Raw genomic sequence first — 21,693 nt, forward strand, 5'->3', positions numbered from 1 at the left:
TCCCTGATACCTTTCCTCTCCACTGGTACACTGGCCAGGGATAAAGATTTTTCCAACCCCAAAGGAATAGGACAACTGAAAATGCAGGAGGGAGGGAGAACCCCTAGGACTAGTAACCATGTACCTCCCTTCCCTACCCCTTGAATAATCAGGTTGCAGAGTTCACTGGGAGTATTGGGGAGCAAGGGTCTATGAGCCGCCCTGTTTTCTTTTAGTGCTAACGAGGATATGTTGTAGAGATCTCCATTTCCTAGGATGCTTTTTTTCTCCCCTTGTTATTGTTAACTGGTCTCTGCTAAAGCTGACTGGACCACCCACGCATCGAAAGTTTGTAGCTTTGTAGCACTCCCCAACTCTGCAGATGATGAAGGACACCCTGTGGGAAACATCTTCAGTTCTTTGGACTTACAAATGGTCGTAAATTAATTCCAAGCAGCACAGAGTCTGTAGTATGCGTGCGGTGGAGGTGGATTTGTGGTTATCACCACAACTGGCTCACTGCTCAGCCACGTTCAGAGCAAGCCTGTGGAATGTCACGTCACGTCGTTTGAAGTTTTCTGAGGGTTTTCTTTTTTTAATTCCAAGCCCGTCATGGTCATTATATGTTCTGATGTAAAGATACAGTGTTCACAGACCTTAGCTTGTCCATCTACAGCTATTGCTCCCTAGGATGTCAGGTACTATTATGACCCTCAGAATATGCAATTTGCTGTTCTCATTCATTCAGTAACATTTGCTCAAACATCCTCTCTCTCATTGGTTTTATTTTTTTCTCCCTGTTTCTCTGCCCTGTTTTCTTCCTTTTCTCACCTCTGCTTATATTCTGTCCTTTCTGTCAGGCTCATTTTCATGGGTTTTAGGTCATATTCTGCCAAAGTCACAGAAATGGGCTGACCCAGGCAATAGCACACATATATTTGGCAATACTGAGATACAACTAAGTTATTAATTTCTCCTTCTTCCTTCCTGAGGATAGACTTCTAAGATAAGTTTGTAGCACTGCACGACCCTGTAGAGAATGGAGGAAATACTGTGGAAAACATCCTTAGGTCTTTGGAATTACTTGCAGATACTCGTTACTTAATTAAATCTTTGGCTTAACTTATTTTTCTTTCCTTAAAAGAGAGAGTTTTCCATGCCACAGAGCTACTGCCTTAGCATTGAGCTTTGCACTAAGCAGCCAGGCAGTCTGAGTTTGATTTTTTTTTCTTTCCTTTAAAAAATGATTTTTTTTTTTCGGTGTTGATAACAGGGTTTTTGTCAGTCTTTGAGCCAACAGTGTGTTTTAAAAGCCAAAATGATTTTTTTTTTTCAGTTCTATTATGTATAAGCAGTTGTTAAAAGGAATTCTCAAAAAGCTCTCAAGGAGGCTATAGAAATGTCTTGAGGTAAATGGATGTTTTGTGTTTCCAGAAAGGTATTTGAACATCCAGGCTCATACAGTTTTCCTAGATTGTAGGTATCACAAGTATCTATCTTAATACTTTTTCTGAGCAATGTGTGGAGATGTTCACTCTTCAAAGTGACAAGAAGATAAAATTACTTGTATGGAGACTTCTGGTTGAAGCAATAGAGGGTTGGTTAAGCTGCCATAAGTAAAGGGGATTTTTGTTAAGATTGGATAGATGTAGCCATAAAGAAGATGAAGCTAATGGGAAGACAGAAGGGCCATCCTGTAGCATCTTATTTTTGAAACCAAGCTATTTTGTTGCTCCCATTCAGTCGTGGGCATCTGTGTGATTTAACTCTTCTCTGGGCCTTTGTTTTGCCTATGTGATTCATTAACTTTTTATCCCGTGTCACCAACTGCCTTATGTTCTCTTTATTTTCCTTTCAAATTCCAGAGGAAAGACTCTGATTGGCTTAGTACCACTTCCTGTACTGGGGAGACTGATGATGGTAGCCAGCCCCTCACTGTCAGCCAACCAGTGGCCTTTGGCTGGTAACCACTCCTGGTTTTATTGGTGGCCTCCCCTTACTCCAGAAATAGCCTAGGACAGCTTCCCTGAGCAGGCCTGTGGATGATTTAATTTCATTTAGGCATAAATGGTGAGTATGACAGGCATCATGTCCCCCCCCGCCCCCGCCTTTTTTTAAATTGCAGTGGGCTTTTTTTCCTTCTGCAATTTGATAAGAAGAGTCAATATATTTTAATAAGACATTTCTAATATTAAAAAGCATCTCTGAGGATAAGCATTTTAAGCCTTTATGGCTCAGAAAAAGTGACAAAATCTTTGCTTACATATGGAAACAAACTCCTTATAACATATTAAGTTAAACGTCATAATTACTTTTAGCAAGAGTTAAAAGGTTCAGCTGAAGCATCTTTTTTTAAAAAAACAAGGTTGACTCCATACTTCTGCTACCATTACTTCTTTTGTGATTAAAAAAAAAAAAAATTTTTTTTTTTTTTTTTTTTGTGATTAGCAATGTCTGTATCACTAAAACCAACAAGTTCTTTGCTAGTTAATTTTTTTTCTAATATATCACCAAGACCAGAAAGATGGTTTTCCAGGATATGCTTATAATGGGGTCCCTGAATAATATTTTCAACTACATCCTTATTGGAAACACAGAGACTGTGCCTCATGGCATCTTTTTAAAAAAGATAGCATGATAGCAATGAGCAATTCAATCAGCCAGGTGCAGAGGGCAGTGTGGCAAGGTCCAGTAACTCTGATGGTATGAGTGAATCTAGGGATAGATTTTAGAGCATCCTGAGTCTGGATGGGGACATGGTTTCCTTTGACCACACCACTGACGGACATTGCCAGCAGAGAGATTGAGGATGTGCCTCTTGTCAAGAAGTTAATTGGAGAGGAGAAATCACTGACTAGATAGTAGATAAATGTTAACTTTGATGAATGGAAAGACAGTACACAGTATAGGGGAAGTCAGTACATTTTGACCAAGGCAGAGTTCATAAAATTTCATAGACACATCCAGACACCTGAGAGACTGAGTTACTGGATTGAGGGCTGGAGACCATGGTCTTGGGGGTCATCTAGGTCAGTTGGCATAACATAGTTCATAAAGAAAATGTTCTACATCCAACTTTGTGAATAGCATCTGGTATCTTAAAAGCTTGTGAGCGGCCATCTAAGATGCATCTACTGGTCTTATCCTGTCTGGAACAAAGGAGAATGAAGAAAAGCAAAGACACAAAGGAAATATTAGTCCAAAGGATTAATGGACCACAAGTACCACAGACTCCACCAACCTGAGCCCAGAACAACTACATTGTGCCTGGCTACTACCACTGGCCATTCTGACCCTCTCACAGTAGAGAGTCCCCGACAAAGCAGGAAAGAATGTAAAACAAAATTCAAATTCATACACACACGCACACAGAAAAAGACCAGATTAACTGGTCTGATAGAGACTAGCAGAATCCCCAAGACCATAGCTCCAGGACACCCTTTTAACTCAGAACCGAAGCCACTCCTGAAGTTCACCCTTCAGCGAAAGATTAGACAGGTCTATAAAACAAACAATGACACACGAGAGGAAGGTGCTTCTTAGTTCAGTCATGTGTACGAGACCAAATGGGCAACACCTGCCTAAAAGCAAAGATGAAAAGGCAGGAAGGCACAGGAAAAATGGACGGATAGAAGCGGGAACCTGAGGTGGGGAAGGGAAGAGTGTTGATACATTGTGGGGATTGCAACCAATGTCACAAAACAATTTTTTTTAATGAATTGTTGAATAAGAAACTAATTTGCTCTGTAACCTTCTACCTAAAGCACAATAAGAAAAAAAAAATTAGTCTCTATCATCCTGTGTTGCTAACGCAAAGCCATTTGTTTACTTGTTTTTGAAAGTTAAGGATAGGATTGATATCCTTTCTTGAATGCTAAGGAATCTAACTAAAATATTGAGTTGCAGATTCTTTTACCCTCCTTCAGTTGTGAATGGAGGGAGGATCTATGGTGTAGGGTAGAAATTCTCCTCTCTTTTTTGGAGGCTTTTCTTGTCTACTCCCATTGGCATTTCCGGGTTGCCAGCTTCTTCAGCTCCAAGTCTGGGACAAATGAGGCAAAAAGAAAATGCAGGAACTCAAAGTTGTATGTTCATTCCTTTGATCCTAAGGTTCTTAGCCTGTCTGCCTTCTCTCCCTGCATTTGTCTTGTTATGTTTGCTTATATAAAACGTCCAGGGTTTTTGGTTGTATTCACCTGTTGCCGTCAAGTTGATGCCAACTCATAGCAACCCTGTATAGGACATAGTAGAACTGCCACATAGAGTTTCTAAGCAGTGCCTGGTGAATTCGAACTGCTGACCTTTTGGTTAGCAGCGGTAGCTCTCAACCTCTACACCACCAGGTTGTACTTATTTGGAAGAACAGGAAAAAAAGTACATCTACTCCATCTTCCTAGAAACAGAAGTCCTTCAATTCTATTTTAATTTCAATATTTTCTTTCTATTGCATGTGTAGAGAAAACATTGATCAAAAAGTATATTGAGGCACTGGGAGGCAGAGTATGAATCCTAGAGGAAAACGCAGACATTTCTTAGAAAGGCAGTTGATTTCTTTTTCTATACTTGGCTTTTTTTTTTATGCTTTCTTCCTCTTGTTTTGCTTTATACTTATGTTTTGCTTCCTCTTTGTTAAGACCAATTTTTTTAACTAAATATAAATAATAAAGCTTAAAGGAAGCTCGAAAGGTAGCTTATGTAGATATATTCTCAAGTTTAAAGACATTAATGGATTACTAGATTTCATATTTATTGAAGAATCCTGATAGAAATATTCTGCAACTTCCTATAGTCCTTAAATATACTTTAGTTCTGGTGTATTAACACACCTAAGCCGCAAAGCTCTGTGTTTTCAGGAGTGATTCTAGAAGTATTTTTCTTCCATCTTGAAACATATTTCAAATTTGTATCTATCTACATGTTTGTGGTAATACATTAAAGGAATACGTGGGGAAATTATCTGAGCTTAGTAACTAACATACATACCCCATCCCACCTCACCCTTTCTAAAGCTACCCTTTTTTCTCTGTGGTCTTGGGTTTGGTTCATCCTGGGACATAATAAGGACCATTCTGAATACTCGCCTTTAACAGTGCACAATATTTTCATATTTTATGGATATTTGAAGCTGGTCTGCCTCTGCAAAGCATCCTGAGTTCTTTTTCCTTATTTTCCAGGAAAGTCCTGGGTTGAACCACTAAGTAGGTTATTTCTGTCTTCCCTCCTTTTTCCTTCCTCGATGGAGCAATTTTGAATTTTAGAACCAGCTGTTGGGCAGATTTTTGCTTGCCCTCTGTGCTGTTTTGATCCTTGTTGGCCTCAAATTGTCTTTTCCCACTGCCTGCATGACTTTCCTTCTGAGCCTCCCCAGCTTCCTCCATCCTCTGCATATTTTCAGCTCCTCTGTCCTCTGAGGATACTGAGCACCCTCCCCGCCCAGATTCTCAGTCTTCCCCTTGGATGGTCCTAACCTCCCCCTGAGTTCTGAGAATCTTCCTCTGAAGATTCCCATTGTGGGCTATGAGCTCCTCTCCTTCATGGATTGGAGTGTTTGCAAGCCTCCAACGTCTGGTCCCTTTTGGAGGGCTCTGAGTTCCACTTACCTCGTTTAGATCCTGAGCCTTGCCCACTTGGGGTCCTGAGATCCCCTTGAGCGCCTGAGAACTTGACAAGAAAGCCTCTGAGCCACTGGCCCAGCAGTAACTAAAATCTAATGTCACACCAGGCTGGTGCTGAAGCAGCTATTCCCCAATCATCAGTTTTAAAAATGTGAGCAGGCCTATGTTGCTGCTGTTGTTATTCTAATTATATAGGCACAAGACATTTTCATCCTGTAAAGTAGTAGAAGTTGTTGCTGTTGTTGCATGCCATTAAGTCAATTCTGACACATATTGACCCCATGTGATGGAATAGAACTGCCTCATAGAGTTTTGTAGGCTGTAATCTTTATGGAAGAAGATTGCTAGATCTTTCTCCCGCATAGCTGCTGGGTGGGTTCGAACTGCCAACCTTTCGGTTAGCAGCCAAGTGCTGAACCAGAATTATGGTTTCTGCTATATTGAAGCTTAGAAAAATTGAGTGACTTACCCACAGTCAAAAGGTTTCCAAGCATGGTAGTCTTACCACAGTGCATGTTGCTCATAATTCCAATAATATGGCCAAGAAGAAAACAGTCAAAAACTGTATAATTAGTTGTAATGACCTAAATCCAGCACATAGCAACTCATAGCAACCCTATAGGACAGAGTAGAACTTCCTCATAGAGTTTTCAAAGAGTGCCTGATGGAGTCGAACTAAGACCTTTTGGTTAGCAGTCGTAGCTCTTAACCACTATGCAAACAGCACTGAAAACAGAAATTGACAGTTCCACAGTAATAGTAGGAGACTTCAACATACCACTCTCAGTAAAGAACAGAACATCTGGGAAGAAACAAAGATATAAAAGAGCTAAAGAGCACAATCAACCAACTTGATCTTATAGACATATATAGAACACTCCACCCAGTAACTGCAAAGTATACATTCTTTTCCAGCCCACATGGAATGTTCTCCAGAATAGACCACATCTTAGGCCACAGAGCAATCCTTGACAAAATCCAAAGCACTGAGATAATACAAACTATCTTTTCTGACCACAATGCCATCAAAGTAGAAATTAACAACAGGAAGAGTAAGAGAAAAAAATCAATTCCATGGAAACTGAATAACACCCTGCTTAAAAACCACTGGGTAATAGAAGAAATCAAAGATGGAATCAGAAAGTTCCTAAAATCAAACAAGAATGAAAAGACGTCATACCAAAACCTTTGGGACACAGCAAAGGCAGGCCTCCGAGGTCAATTTATAGCGCTAGATGCACACATCAAAAAAGAAGGAAGGGACAAAATCAAAACATTAGTTACACAACTTGAACAAATAGAGAACAGCGGAAGAAGCCCACAGCCACCAGAAGAAGAAATAATAAAGATCGGAGCAGAAATAAATGAAATAGAGAATAGAAAAACAGTAGAAAGAATCAACAAAACCAAAAGTTGGTTCTGTGAAGGGATCAACAAAATCGACAAACCACTGGCCAAATTGACAAAATAAAAACAGGAGAGAATGCAAATAACCCAAATAAGGAATGAAATGGAGGACATCACAACAGACCCAAATGAAATAAAAAGAGTCATAATAGAGTATTACAAAAAACTATACTCCAACAAATTTGAAAACCTAGAAGAAATGGACAAATTTCTAGAGACACACGACCTACCCAAACTAACACAAAATGATGTTGAAAATCTAAACAGACCTGTAACAAGAGAAGAGATTGACAAGGTAATAAAAAAAACTCTCCCCTCCCCCCCAAAAAAAAGCTCTGGCCAAGATGGCTTTACTGGAGAATTCTACCAAAGATTCAGAGAAGAGCTTACACCAGTACTACTCAAACTATTTCAGAACATAGAAAAGGAAGCAATACTTCTGAATTCATTCTATGAAGCCAGCATAACCCTGATACCAAAACCAGGCAAAGCCACCACAAAAAAAGAAAATTACAGACCAATATCTCTCATGAATTTAGATGCAAAAATCCTCAACAAAATTCTAGCCAATAGAATTCAGTATCATATCAAGAAAATAATATACCACGACCAAATAGGATTCATACCAGGTATGCAAGGATGGCTCAACGTTAGAAAATCAATCTACCACATAAATAAAAGGAAAGAAAAGAATCACATGACCATCTCAATCGATGCAGAAAAGGCATTCAACAAAGTCCAACACCCATTCCTGATTAAAAAAAAAAAAAAAAACTCCCAATAAAATAGGTATAGAAGGGAAATTTCTGAACATAGTAAAGGGCATCTATACAAAACCAATGGCCAACATCATTCTCAATGGAGAGAGGCTGAAAACATTCCCCTTGAGAATAGGAACAAGACAAGGATGCCCTTTATTACCGCTCCTAGTTAGCGTTGTTTTGGAAGTCTTAGCTACAGCAATAAGGCAAGAAACAGAAATAAAGGGCATCCAAATTGGTGACGAAGAAGTTAAACTGTCCCAATTTGCAGATAATATGATACTAAGAAAATCCAAAAGACTCCACAAGAAAACTACTGGAACTAATAGAAAGATTCAGCAGAGGAGCAGGATATAAGACAAACATACAAAAATCAGTTGGATTCCTCTACACCAATAAATGGAACGATGAAAAGGAAATCAGGAAAATAATACCATTTATAATAGCCCCTAAAAAAAAAATACTTAGGAATAAATCTATCCAGGGATGTAAAAGACCTAAACAAAGAAAACTACAAAACACTACAGCAAGAAACCAAAAGAGATCTATATAAATGGAAAAACATACCATGCTCATGGATAGGTAGACTGAACATTGTGAAAATGACAGTTCTACCCAAAGCAATTTACAAATATAATGGAATACCGATCCAAATACCAACCACGTTCTTTAAAGAGACGGAAAAACTTATAATTAACTTTATATGGAAAGGGAAGAAGCCATAGATAAGTAAAGCACTATTGAAAAAGAATAAAGTAGGAGGTCTCGCACTACCTGACCTCGGAACCTACTATACAGCTACGGTAGTCAAAACAGCCTGGTACTAGTACAATCACAGATACATTGACCAATGGAACAGAGTTGAGAACCCGGATGTAAATCCATCCACCTATGGTTACCTGATCTTTGACAAGGGCCAAACATCCATCAAATGTGGAAAAGACAGTCTTTTTAACAAATGGTGCCAGCAAAACTGGATGTGCATCTGCAAAAAAATGAAATAGGACCCATACCTCATAAAAAAAAAAAAAAAAAATACAAATTAACCACTATGCCACCAGCCTTTCCACTGTAAGGTTGCTAAGAGTTGGAATTGACTCAGAGTCAATGGGTTTGGTTTTGGGGTTTAAATTGATCTCTGGGAAAATGGAAATAATATAAATTCAAAGTTGACCCATCTTTTTTCATGATGGTCAGTGTAGGCTCAGTGTTAATGGGAATTTAATTTTTTTTTCTTGCCCCACTTGTAAGTATTGGGATTACCAAAAGTAGTAATCCACAACACATACTAAACCTGTATCCTTGGAAATGGATTTCTGATTATATGTAAAGTCCCCACTCCTGCTCCCATGCTGTGATGTGGTGTGTGTACTGCTCTCTAAATGTCGTTGTCTGTGTGTTTTGGTGGTTGCCAGATCTGTGGGTACACATAGGTGAGACAAGTTAGACATGTAAGTGCTTCATTCATCTCAGCACAACTTGACTCAGCTACCTACTGGATGGAGTCACAGGTGGCCAGAAAGGAGCTTTTGACATGAGTTGATTTTCTCATTCCAATTCATATCCCAGCACATCAGAGACTGCTTTGTGGCTGTTCATCTTTGGGCCGTCTTGTGTGGCCTGTGGGATACTGGGCCCCTCGTCACGCCCTGCAGCAGTGTAGTATGTGGGGAGAGCCTGGCCGCACACACAGGAAGAAGGAGCTGGATAACTCGTTATTAAATCTTTTTTTCTCCCTCCACATTTCCAGTTGCCAGGATCTTCAAATGGAGATTTCCACTCTCCAGGAGCAGATCTCTCATCTGCAATTTGTGATTCACTCCCAACATCAGAACCTGCGCAGTGTCATCCAGGAGGTCAGAATAATCAAGTGTATTTCTCTCATAGATGGGATGTTTACACTATGAAGACCAAGTACAAGTGGCTTGTCTGGACTTTAGAAGTAATGAGATTGTCCTCCCTACTGACATATCCTTTTTGTTTTGTGTGCAACATGGCTCTGTTTTCAATGCCCTCTCTTGTCTAAATGCCAGCACCTGGAAGATTCTCAGTGGAGCTAGTTTAGGAAATTGTGTTGAACTGCTCTTTAGATGTTTGGGTGATTTTTTAAGTGTTCTGAGCCAGATAATGTACACTGTTTTTTAGCAGATCTTGTAGACCAGGGCGTCTGGCTCTTTCATGAGGGAGAGATGGTTTTCATAACCTCATAACCAGTATATTTAGAAAGTGGTTTAAGGCAAGGGGTGTAGCCTAGCCATCCTCTGGAGACCTCCTAGTAGGTGATAAAGAAGAGGGAATTGTGGTAGCAGCGAGCTGGATGGTAGACTATATTAATAAGATCTAGTTCAAGATATATATTGATCTGCCTTTGGGGGTCTCCTTTAGATATAAAATCAAATCTCCAATTTTTTACTACCTAGTATTTGTTTCTAAAAGGAGTCCTCCAAAATGACTCTAATACCTTCCTGACATAAATGTAGCATCAGTGCTTGCTTGGCTATGATCTCATCAAAGGGCCAAAGAACAGAGCCATGGAATTTGCGAAACAGAAAGGACCTTGGTGCCATCCCACTTTCCCATTTTACAGATCAGAGAACAGAGGCCCAGAGTGTTTAAATGACAGAGTTGGTTGGTGGCAGAGCCGGCCTTAGAATCCATGTGTCCCCACTCTGATCCTCATCATCCTGACCCACCTCCCAACTCGACCTTGTCTCTCGGCAGATGCTTTTCTTCCAGACAAAGCAGGCTGTCATTGTTATGCCTCGTGTGGGCGCAATGGCTTCGGGAAGCCTCTCCACGCCAGGCAGTAGCTTTATAGCATATTCATCAGCAGCTGCATTTGCAGGACGAAAAGCTTAACATTGCTGAGAAACAGAAGGATTACAAGTGCAACTGTCCATAGGGCGCACGCTTCCTGAACTTGGTCTCTCAGACTCTCCAAAGATTGAAATGTATCACAGCATTGTGGGAATGCTTCCCTTCCCAGGTGTCCATTTGGCCTGCTGTTTCCTGCAGTCTGTTGAGTGCGCTAAGATTTTGGGATTTCATTTTTCTATTTTATGGAAATCATTTTATCATAGAAACATGTACAATTTCAGACTTAAATTAACTATTCCCTGTTGTCTGACAAGATTTTTCCAATTGTGTCTCCTAATTCTTAGATGGAAGGGTTAAAAAATAATGTAAAAGAACAAGATAAAAGAATTGAAAATCTGAAGGAAAAAATTAACATACTTGAAGCCCAGGTAAGGAGGGAATCTGTTGTGCATATCAGTGTGAGCGCATGTGTGTCTGCATGGGTAAGTGTGTGTGTTTGCGAGTGTGTATATGAATGTGTTGAATGTGTCTGTGTGTGTGTACGTCTTTGTGTATTGTGAATGCATTAATGCGCCTGTGTGTGTGTGTATGTGTGGATATGTCTTTGCGAGTATGAATGTGTGTGAATGTGTGGCTGTGTTTGTGAGTGTGAATATGTCTGTGTGTGAGTGTGTGGATGTGTCTATGTGTGAGTGGATGTATCTATATGTGAGTGTGTGTGTGAATGTGTGTATACGTTAATGAACAGACTGTCCCTGACCTCGTCTAGCTTATACTTTAATTGACAATTCAGACAGTAAACAAGCAAATCTACAACTTCATTAGGGAATGGTAAGTGCTCTGATGAAGAAGAGAACAGTGTGAGGAGTTAACAGGGTCATGCAGTCAGGGAGGGCGTATCTGAGCAGGTGATATTTGACCAGGTGCTTGAACGTAGTGAGATCTTGAGCCATGGTGATGCTATTTCTAGTCTATTCCTAGTGAATGCTTCATTATGAAGTTCTTAAGCTGGGAGGACATCTGCAGGGTTGTAATATCTGGCAGTGCAAATTTAAGACCACTACCAATTTTTGAATTCATTAAATAATGGGGTAGAATGATTCCATTTATAAAAATAGTCACCATAGCTTGAACAGCCATTTTAAATAGATCAGCTTTCTAAACCATACAAACAGTATACATTTGTCATCCATACTAAAAGCATTACTTTCTTATTAGGTGTGCTACATACTTCATTTTGCCTAATCCTCACATCTAATCTGAGAGAACGTTATTATTTACTCCATTTTATAATTGATAAAACCAAGATTCAGAGAAGAAACGTGTTCAAAATCACTCAGCTAGCAGGTAGCAGAACCTGCATGTGAGTCAGCTTAACTTTGCAACACATTTGTCCCCCACAATATCTACTTCTCTGGAGGTAGCGCAAACAGTTTGCACTTGACTAGTAACCTTGAATCCGCCTGGCAGCACCGTGGAAGAAAGTCCTGGCAATCTGCTTCCATAAAGATTATAGCCCAGAAAACCCAGTGGAGCAGTTCTACTCTGTAACACATGGGGTTGCCATAGATCAGAATCAACTCAGTGGCAGTGGATATAGTTGTGAATTTTTGGGGGTGATGTATGTATGTGTGTATGAAATACATATATATATTGTGATGTACATATATGTATTTAGAAATGAATAGTTAATGGCATTAAATTTGCATGATCATTTACGTTTATTTTAGCCATTGTACAGTTACCATATTAAAGGCTTTCCATTTTGTTTCTAGAAGTTTTTTGAGTCATGGAAACAAATATTCATTTTTCCATGATGTTCTTTCCATCCTAAGAGTTTTTTCCTCCTCCATGTGGGAGATAAAATTGGTTCATATAACTCCATCTTTTTTTTTTCCTTAACCTTTAAATTTTTTAGACATCTTTGAAATATCATCAGAAAATTTCTGCCTGACTCTACAAAAAGTTTTATGTTTCTTTCTACTTTTTCATATCTTTCATCATCTTAACTTACAGCTTCTGATGTTTATCTCCTATTTCGTGCATTTGTATCTTCTGCATTAATGATCTGCTCGTATGGAAATGCATCTTCAGAAATAACTCCATTTTCTAAACTTTGAAGATTATCCGACTTTATATAATCACTGTCATCCTTAGAATTAATTTAATTCCAAAAGTGTGTTGATAGAAGAGTAAGCATGCAAAAATTAGGCTCTTTTGGTTAACTGTGTCAATAAACTGCACTTGGATGGAGTCATAATGGCAAACATATTCTGGCCAGTGATTTGTAATTTTGTAAACTAATAAAACTCATGCATATTAAATTATTACAATAACTCTAATACCTTCCTGACGTAAATGTGGCATTTGTGCTTGCTTTAACTAGGTTTTTTAGTTAAAGGAAAAATTACAAAAGCCCACGAACCAAGAATGTTGTTCTTATGTTCGGTCAAATCATAGTGACCTCATGTGACAGGGTAGAAGTGATCCATAGGGTTTCCTAGGCTATAATCTTTATGGGAGCAGATCACCAGGTCTTTTCTCCTTGGAGTGGCTGATGGCTTCGAACCACCGATCTTTTGGTTAGCAGCTCAGGGCTGAGCCATAGAACTACCAGGGCTCTTTGAACCAAGAGTAAATACCCAAATTTGGCCAAGGGACTAAAGTTAGCATGAAGTTCAAATAAATGAAAATAAAGCCAGCCTAACCTGATAATTCGTATGCTTTTGTATCATTTGGTATTTGATAACTCAAGGAACTAGGGTTTATTTTGGGAAAAATCCAAACACCTTCTAGGTAACTGTCCAGTCACAGAATATTTTCATTCTAGTGTTAGTTGGCATTATGACATTGTCTTTCAAATTGCTTTATAACCTGTAACGTGCTGTAGAGATTGTTTTCCTCAGCTACATACTTGACCTATTTTATGTTGCCTGCAATTTGTTTAGAGTGTTTACTAGAATTATCTTTAATATACAAGGGACATCTTTATTATCAATTTACCAAATCTGAGAGACATTTCCTGGTCAGACTTGGCTGCTTAAATTAACTCTGGAAATGTTGCAGTGAAATAGTTAATGTGTCAGGAGATGCTGGCTCCGTCTTTTAGTTATTATTCAATATAAATGTATTCAAAGTTGCTGAGGGCTAAGACACAACACAGTCCACTTCTTGGCTCTGCTCTCCTTACTGCAGTGGTTCTTCATACTGAGAGCACATTAGGATCACCTGTGGAGTTTTGAAAGCTCATGATGCCCAGACTACAACCAACTGAAACAATCTCTGGGGAAAGACACAGGATCAGGAAATTTTAAAGCTCCCAGGTAATAGCAGTGTACAGCCAAGACTGAAAACCACTATACCTTAGTCCAGTGGTTCTCAGACCTGAGCAGGCATCAGAATGACCTGGTGAGCTTGTTAAGATACAGTGCAGAACATGGCACTATAGACAGAAGCACCACGCCATCCCTCTACAGCAAATACCTGAAAAACTAAGTAAAACATGTAAAAACATCAATCCTGCAACCGTAAGCATCAAATGAAAAGATAAAGAACTCAGCCAAGCACTGAATGGAATAAGAAACTGACAGAGAATAGAGAGATGCTAACACAGCATGGATTCTCCATCTTGGACTTCTGTTGGAGATCAGCAAACAGGGAGTACGGGAAAGCAGCAGAGACAGAGCACCCAGTAACTGGCAATATACGCTTTCCCACCCCACACCCTTCATTCCCTTGCTGCTTGGCCTCTGTTGCTTCCTAGCTGGCTGCGGTCACTCTGCTGCTTGGGAAGAGCAGGGTCCGTGCCACTTGGATTCACACTGGCCAGCTCCATCAGTGCTGTTTGTTACTGGTGTTGCTTTTTTTGGCTTCTTTTGGTTTCCGCCCTGCTTCTCACCACCCATACCCTCCTTTCTCTCGAACACCTGGCTCCATGTGCCAGCTTTGCTTCTTCTGAAAGGCTATGAAGCACTGCTCAGCTGGGAAGTTTATTCCCCAGACTGCATCACCATGCAGGTGGGATCCCTGGGGGCATTTAGTTTTTTTGTTTTCTTTTGTTTGTTTGTTTTCCTTTTCGTGGCTTGGGAGCCCCTTCTAGCCAGGCTGTACCGCGAGGCTTGGGAAGCCACTTCCCCGGTATCGCAGCCACACAGATGGGATCCCTAGGGATTTGTTTTTTTCTTTTTTCCTAATTTTTTATTTATTTTATTATTTTTTCTTTTTTTCCTTTTTTTCTCCATTTCTCAGTTTCTTATCTCTCCACTCCAACAGCAAGCTCCCTTAGCACTTTTTTTTTTTTTGATTGTTTTTGGCTCCTGTTTTTCTCTCCTCTGTCTCTTCTTTCACATACCCATATTAGTTCCACACATCACAACCTGCCCCCTCCTTCCTGCCTACCTGCACTGTGCACTGAACATCACACCCCTGAGCAGCACAGAAACAGCCTGCCGGAACCTGCCCTCCCCTGATTCCAGGCTGCCCTGTTGGCCCTAATACATGCCACAAACAACCCATCCCAGCTCCTCCCCTTCAGCTGGACCTGCCCTGCTGTACCATAGCTTCACATTAGACAAGGAGATGAGAAGTATTGTGCCCACAGACAAGCAGACAACAAAGAGCGCACAGCCTGCCTGCTTAGACATAACCAAATAAAACAGAAAACCAGGACGAAACAAACAAATCTACAGTCAATAAACGAAGAAAATAACTACTGAATGTCCCAAAGACAACAGACAATATCAAAACACGTAAAACAAACAGGACAGGATGGTTCCAGTAGGCATCCAAAATAAAACAACAGATGACTTTCCAGTAGGAGAAAAGGCACTAGAACTACCTGATAGGGATTCAAATCTCTAGTAGTCAGAGCTATCCAAGAATTGAAGCAAAAAGCAGGCAAAAATGAGGAAAAATAGGCAAATTCGTGGAAAAGGCAGACAAATTCATGGAAAATACAGACAAAAAAATGGAAGAATTCAGGAAAATAATACAGGAACGAAATGCCAAAATAAATTCACAACTATAAATCATACAAAAACAACAATTTCAGGAATGGACAGTGTCATAGAAGGGCTGAAGAGCAGGCTTGAAACAATGGAAGACAGGATCAGTGAAACTGAAAACAAACACTTGTATACAACTTTGAGGAAAAATCAGAAAAATGAACAAAGAAAAATGAAGAAACCCTGAGAATTTTTTGGGATACAATCAAAAACAAAAATTTGCAAGTGATCAGAGTTCCAGAACAGGGAGAAAACAAAACACAGAGAGGATCATTGAAGAATTGCTGACAGAAAACTTCCCTAATATCATGAAAGATGAAAAGCTGATGATTCAGGAAGCTCAACAAACCCCATATAGGATAGACCCCAAAAGAAAATCACCAAGGCATCTCATAATCACTCTTGCTAAAACCAAAGACAAAGAACCCTGAGAGCAGCTCGGGAAAAATCACACACAGAGGGGAAACAATAAGAGTAAGCTCTGAGTATTCAGCAAAAACTGCGCAGGTGAGAAGGCAATGGAATGACATATATAAAACTTTGAAAGAAAAAAAAATTGCCAGCCAAAAATAATATATTATGCAAAACTTTCATTCAAATATGATGGTGAAAATAGGACATTTCCAGATAAATGGAAATTAAGGGAATATGTAAAAACCAACCCAAACTTACAGGAATTATGAAAGGGAGTCCTACAGTTTCAGAACAAACAACATTAGACGATAGCCTGAATCTAGGACACAAGACCATACCAGCCAGATATCAACCTAGGAAATGAATTCTCAAGGACTATCCAAAACCAAAAGAATTACAACATGGAAACAGAGAGATTAATCTGTAAATGACGACAACAACATCAGAACAGTAGAAGAGGGAATAAATGGTATAGGTACAGAACTTTCTAATGGAGAGGAAGGCAAGGTAACACTAAGTAATAATGGACTGGTTCAAACCTAGAAAGATAAGGGTAAATATTGAGGTAACCACAAAGTTAACAAATCTACCCATCAAAAAATACAGAAGAAAAACAAAATCTCTGTAAAAACAAAATGTATAGAAAGCAAAGAAATTAAAAAAAAAACTCCATGAACAAAAGAAATTCATCACAGGAGAGTAAGAGGAACAAAGAAAAAGTCAGCACCACAAAAAATAAAAGCACTACAAAATGACAGCAATAAACTCACATCTATCAATAATTACACTGATTGTAAATGGCCTAAATGCATGCGTAAAGAGACAGAGTGACAGAATGGATAAGAAAAACCGGATCCATCAATATGTTGCCTGCAAGAGACATACCTTAGAAACAAAGATGTAAATTTATTAAAAATCAAAGGATAGGAAAAATATATCAACAAAAGCAAATAGCTACCAAAAAAGAGCAGGAGTGGCAATACTAATCTCAGATATAATAGACTTTAAAACAAAATCCACCACAAAAGACAAAGAAGGGCACTATGTTATGATTAACGATCCTTCACGAAGACATAACTATAGTAAAAATCTAAGCACCCAATGACAGGGCTCGAAAATACATAAAACAAACTCTAATAGCACTGAAAACAGAAATTGACAGTTCCACAACAACAGTAGGAGACTTCAACACACAATTGACTCTCTGTAAAGGACCAAGCATCAAGGAAGAAACTCAACAAAGATACAGAAGAGCTAAAGAGCACAATCAGCCAACTTGACTTCATACCCAACAGCTGTAAAGTACACATTCTTTTCCAACACACGTGGAATGTTCTCCAGAATAGGCCACATCTTAGGCCACAGAGCAACCTTCAACAAAATCCAAAACATTGAGATAATACAAAGTATCTTCTCTGACCACAACACTGTCACAGTAGAATTTAACAACAGGAAGAGTAAGGAAAAAAAAAAAAATCAACTACATGGAAACTGAATCACACCCTGCTTAAGAACCACTGGGTAATAGAAGAAACCAGAGATGGAATAAAAAAATTCCTCAAATCAAATGAGAATGAAAACACATCTTACTAAAAACTTTGGGACACAGCAAAGGCAGTCCTCAGTCAATTTATAGCAATAGATGCACACATTAAAAAAAGAAGAAAGGGATAAATTCAAAGCACTAGCTACACAACTCAAACAAATAGAAAGAGAACAGCAAAAAAAGCCCACAGCCACCAGAAGATAGGCAATAATAAAGATCAGAGTAGAAATAAATGAAATAGAGAACAGAACAACAATAGAAAGAATCAACAAAACCAAAAGTTGTTTCTTTGAAAGGATCAACAAAATCAACAAACCACTGGACAAATTGACAGAAAAACAGGAGAGGACACAAATAACCCAAATAAGAAATGAAATGGGGGACATTACAACAGACCCAACTGAAATAAAAGGGATCATAACGGAGTATTATGAAAGATTATACTCCAACAAATTTGAAAACCTAAAGGAAATGGACAAATTTCTAGGAACACACTGCCTACCCAAACTAAGACAGAATGATGTTGAAAATCTGCACAGACCCATAAGAATAGAAGAGATTGAAAAGGTAATTAAAAACAAAACTCCCAACAACAACAAAAAAGCCCTGGCCCAGATGGCTTCACTAGAGAATTCTACCAAACATTCAGAGAAAAACTTACACCAATACTACTCAAACTATTTCAGAACATAGAAAAGGAAGTGATACTTCCAAATTCCTTCTGTGAAGCCAGCATAACTCTGATACTAAAACCAGGCAAAGACAGCACAAAAAAAGAAAATTACAGACCAATATCTCTCATGAATATAGATGCAAAAATTCTCAACAAAATTCTAGCCAGTAGAATTCAGCATCATATCATAAAAATAATACACCATGACCAAGTAGGAATCATACCAGGTGTGCAAGGATGGTTCAACACTAGAAAATCAATCAACATAATCCACCACATAAATGGAAGAATCACATGATGATCTCAATCAATGCAGAAAAGGCATTCGACAAAGTCCAACACCCATTCCTGATTTAAAAACTCCCAATAAAATAGGTATAGAAGGAAAATTTCTGAACATAATAAAGGGCATCTATACAAAACCAACAGCCAATATCATTCTTAATGTAGAGAGTCTGAAAACATTCCCCTTGAGGACAGGAACAAGGCAAGGATGCCTTTTATCACCACTCCTATTTAATGTCACTGTGAGTCGGAATCGACTTGACGGCAATGGGTTTTTGGTATTTAATGTAGTGCTGGAAGTACTAGCTAGAGCAGTAAGGCAAGAAAAAGAAATAAATGGCATCCAAATTGGTTATGAAGAAGTTAAACTGTCCCTATTTGTGGGTGATATGATACTATACATAGGAAACCCAAAAGATTCCATGAGAAAACTACTGGAACTAATAGATTCAGCAGAGTAGCAGGATACAAGATAAACGTGCAAAAATCAGTTGGATTCCTATACACTAATAAAGAGAACGATGAAAAGGAAATCAAGAAAACAATACCATTTATAATAACCCCTAAAAAGATAAAACACTTAGGAATAAATGTCAAAGACCTATACAAAGAAAACTTGAAAACAATACTGCAAGAAACCAAAAGAAACCTACATAAATGGAAAAACACACTATGCTCCTGGATAGGTAGACTCAACATTGTGAAAATGACAGTTCTACCTAAAGCAGTTTACAAATGCAGTGCAGTCCCGATCCAGATACCAACAACATTCTTTAAAGAGATGGAAAAACTAATCATTAACTTACATGGAAAGAGAAGAAGCCCCGGACAAGTAAAGCATTATTGAAGAAGAAGAAGAAAGGAGGAGGACTCATACTACCTGACCTCAGAACCTACTATACAGCTACGGTAGTCAAAACAGCCCGGTACTGGTACAATGATAGATACATTGACCAATGGAACAGAATTGAGAACCCAGATGTAAATCCATCCACCTATGGTCACCTGATCTTTGACAAGGGCCCAGTGTCCATCAAATGGGGAAAAGACTTTTTTACAAGTGATACTGGCAAAACTGGGTGTCCATCTGCAAAAAAATGAAACAGGACCCATACCTCACACTGTATGCACAAACTAATTGAAAATGGTTCAGGGACCTAAATATAAAGCCAAAAACTGTAAAGTTCTTAGAAAAAAAATAGGGTCAACACTAGAGGCCCTAATACATGGCATTAACGGGATACAAACCATAACTGACCACATACAAACTGCAGAAGATAAGCTAGATAAATGGATCTCCTAAAAATTAAACACTTCTGCTCATCAAGAGATTCCACCAAAAGAGTAAAAAGAGAACCTACAGACTGGGAAAAAATTTTGGCTATTATGAATCAGACAAAGGTCTAATCTCTAAAATCTACAGGAAAATCCAAAACCTCTACAACAAAAAGGCAAACAATTAAAAAATGGTCAAAGGAAATGAATAGACACTTGCCAAAGATGACATTCAAGCAGCCAACAGACACATGGGGAAATGCTTGGGCTCACTAGCCATTGGAGAAATGCAAATCAAAACCACAGTGAGATACCATTTGCCCCGGCATTACTGGCAAGAATAATAATAATAAAACAAACAGTAAATAACAAATGTTGGAGAGGCTTCTGGAAGGTCAGAACTCTTATGTAGTTCTGGTGGGAATGCAAAGTGGTACAACCATTTTGGAAAACAATATGGTGCTTCCTTAAAAGCTAGAAGTAGAAATACCATATGGTCCAGCATTCTCACTCCTAGCAATATATCCTAGAGAAATAAGTGCTGTCACATGAATAGACATATGCACACCTATGTTCATTGCAGCATTGTTCACAATAGCAAAAAGGTGGAAATAACCTAGATGCCCATCAACAGATGAATGGAGAAGCAAATTATGGTACATACACACAATGAAGTATTACACAACAATGAAGAACAATGATGAATCTGCAAAGCATCTGATAACATGGATGAATCTGGAGGGCATTATGCTGAGTGAAAGAAGTCAGTCACAAAAGGACAAATATTGTATGAGACCACTACTGTGAAAACTCGGTTTACACACAAAAAGAAACAATCTTTGGTGGTTACGCAGGAGGGGAGGAGTGGGGATGGAAAAACACTGAATAGGCACTTGTTAAGTGGTAACTTTGGTGAATACTGAAGAAGCCAGCGCAACTTGTACAGGGCAAGGTCCTGGAAGCTCCAAAGACATATCCAAACTCCCTGAGGGACCGAACTGCTGGACTGAGGGCTGTGGGGACCATGGTTTCGGGGGCCATCAAGCTCAATTGGCGTAACATAGTTTATAAAGAAAATGTTCTACTTTCTACTTTGGTGAATAGCATTTGGGGTCTTAAAAGCCTGTGAGCGGCCGACTAAGATACTCTACTGTCTCACCCCTTCGAGAGCAAGGAAGAGTGAAGAAAACTAAACATACAAGGGCAAGATTAGTCCAAAGGACTAATGGACCACACCTACCACGGCCTCCACCAGACTGAGTCCAGTACAACTAGATGGCGCCCAGCTGCTACCACTGACTGTTCAGACAGTGATCACAGTAGAGGGTCCTGAACAGAGCTGGAGAGAAATGTAGAACAAAATTCTGACTACCAAAAAAGGACCAGACTTAATGGCCTGATAGAGACTAGAGAAACCCCAAGAGCATGGCCCGTAACACCCTTTTAGCTCAGTAATGAGGTCATTCCCGAGGTTCACCCTTCAGCCAAAGATTAGACAAGCCCAGAAAGCAAAACAAGACTGAAAGGGCACAACAGCCCAGGAGTGGGGACTAGAAGGCAGGAGGGGACAGGAAAGCTGGTAGTAAGGAACCCAAGGTCTAAAAGGGAGAGTGTTGACATGTTGTGGGTTTGTTAACCAATGTCATAAAACAATATGTGTACTAATTATTTAATGGGAAACTAATTTGTTCTGTAAACCTTCATCTAAAATACACTAAAAATAAATAAATAAACAGTGCGCAGGGCCTCTCTGGGTTTCTGACTCGGTAGGTCTGGGTTTGGGACTGAGGATTTGCATTTCGAACAAGCCCCAGGTGGTGCTGACGCGCTGGTCCTGGAATCACGTTTTAACCATTGCCTAGGCCTTTGTTTTCCTTATTTTCCACCTAGCCCATTTTGCTTTGTCTTCAAGCCCCAA

At 39.3% G+C, this 21,693-nt stretch overlaps 1 protein-coding gene across 6 annotated transcripts in view; it reads left to right on the forward strand.

Moving 5' to 3' along the window:
* CCDC68 (coiled-coil domain containing 68) overlaps nucleotides 1–21,693 on the forward strand; it is a 70,468-nt gene that overhangs the window by 37,106 nt on the left and 11,669 nt on the right. For all 6 annotated transcript variants that reach the window (XM_064294484.1, XM_064294489.1, XM_064294488.1 and 3 more), the window contains exons 9-10: nucleotides 9,513–9,618; nucleotides 10,924–11,007. In XM_064294484.1, the coding sequence (XP_064150554.1) occupies nucleotides 9,513–9,618; nucleotides 10,924–11,007 (190 nt within the window). The remainder of the gene's footprint in view (nucleotides 1–9,512; nucleotides 9,619–10,923; nucleotides 11,008–21,693) is intronic.

The sequence above is a fragment of the Loxodonta africana genome, chromosome 11 (assembly GCF_030014295.1).
Source record: "Loxodonta africana isolate mLoxAfr1 chromosome 11, mLoxAfr1.hap2, whole genome shotgun sequence".
NCBI lineage: Eukaryota > Metazoa > Chordata > Mammalia > Proboscidea > Elephantidae > Loxodonta > Loxodonta africana.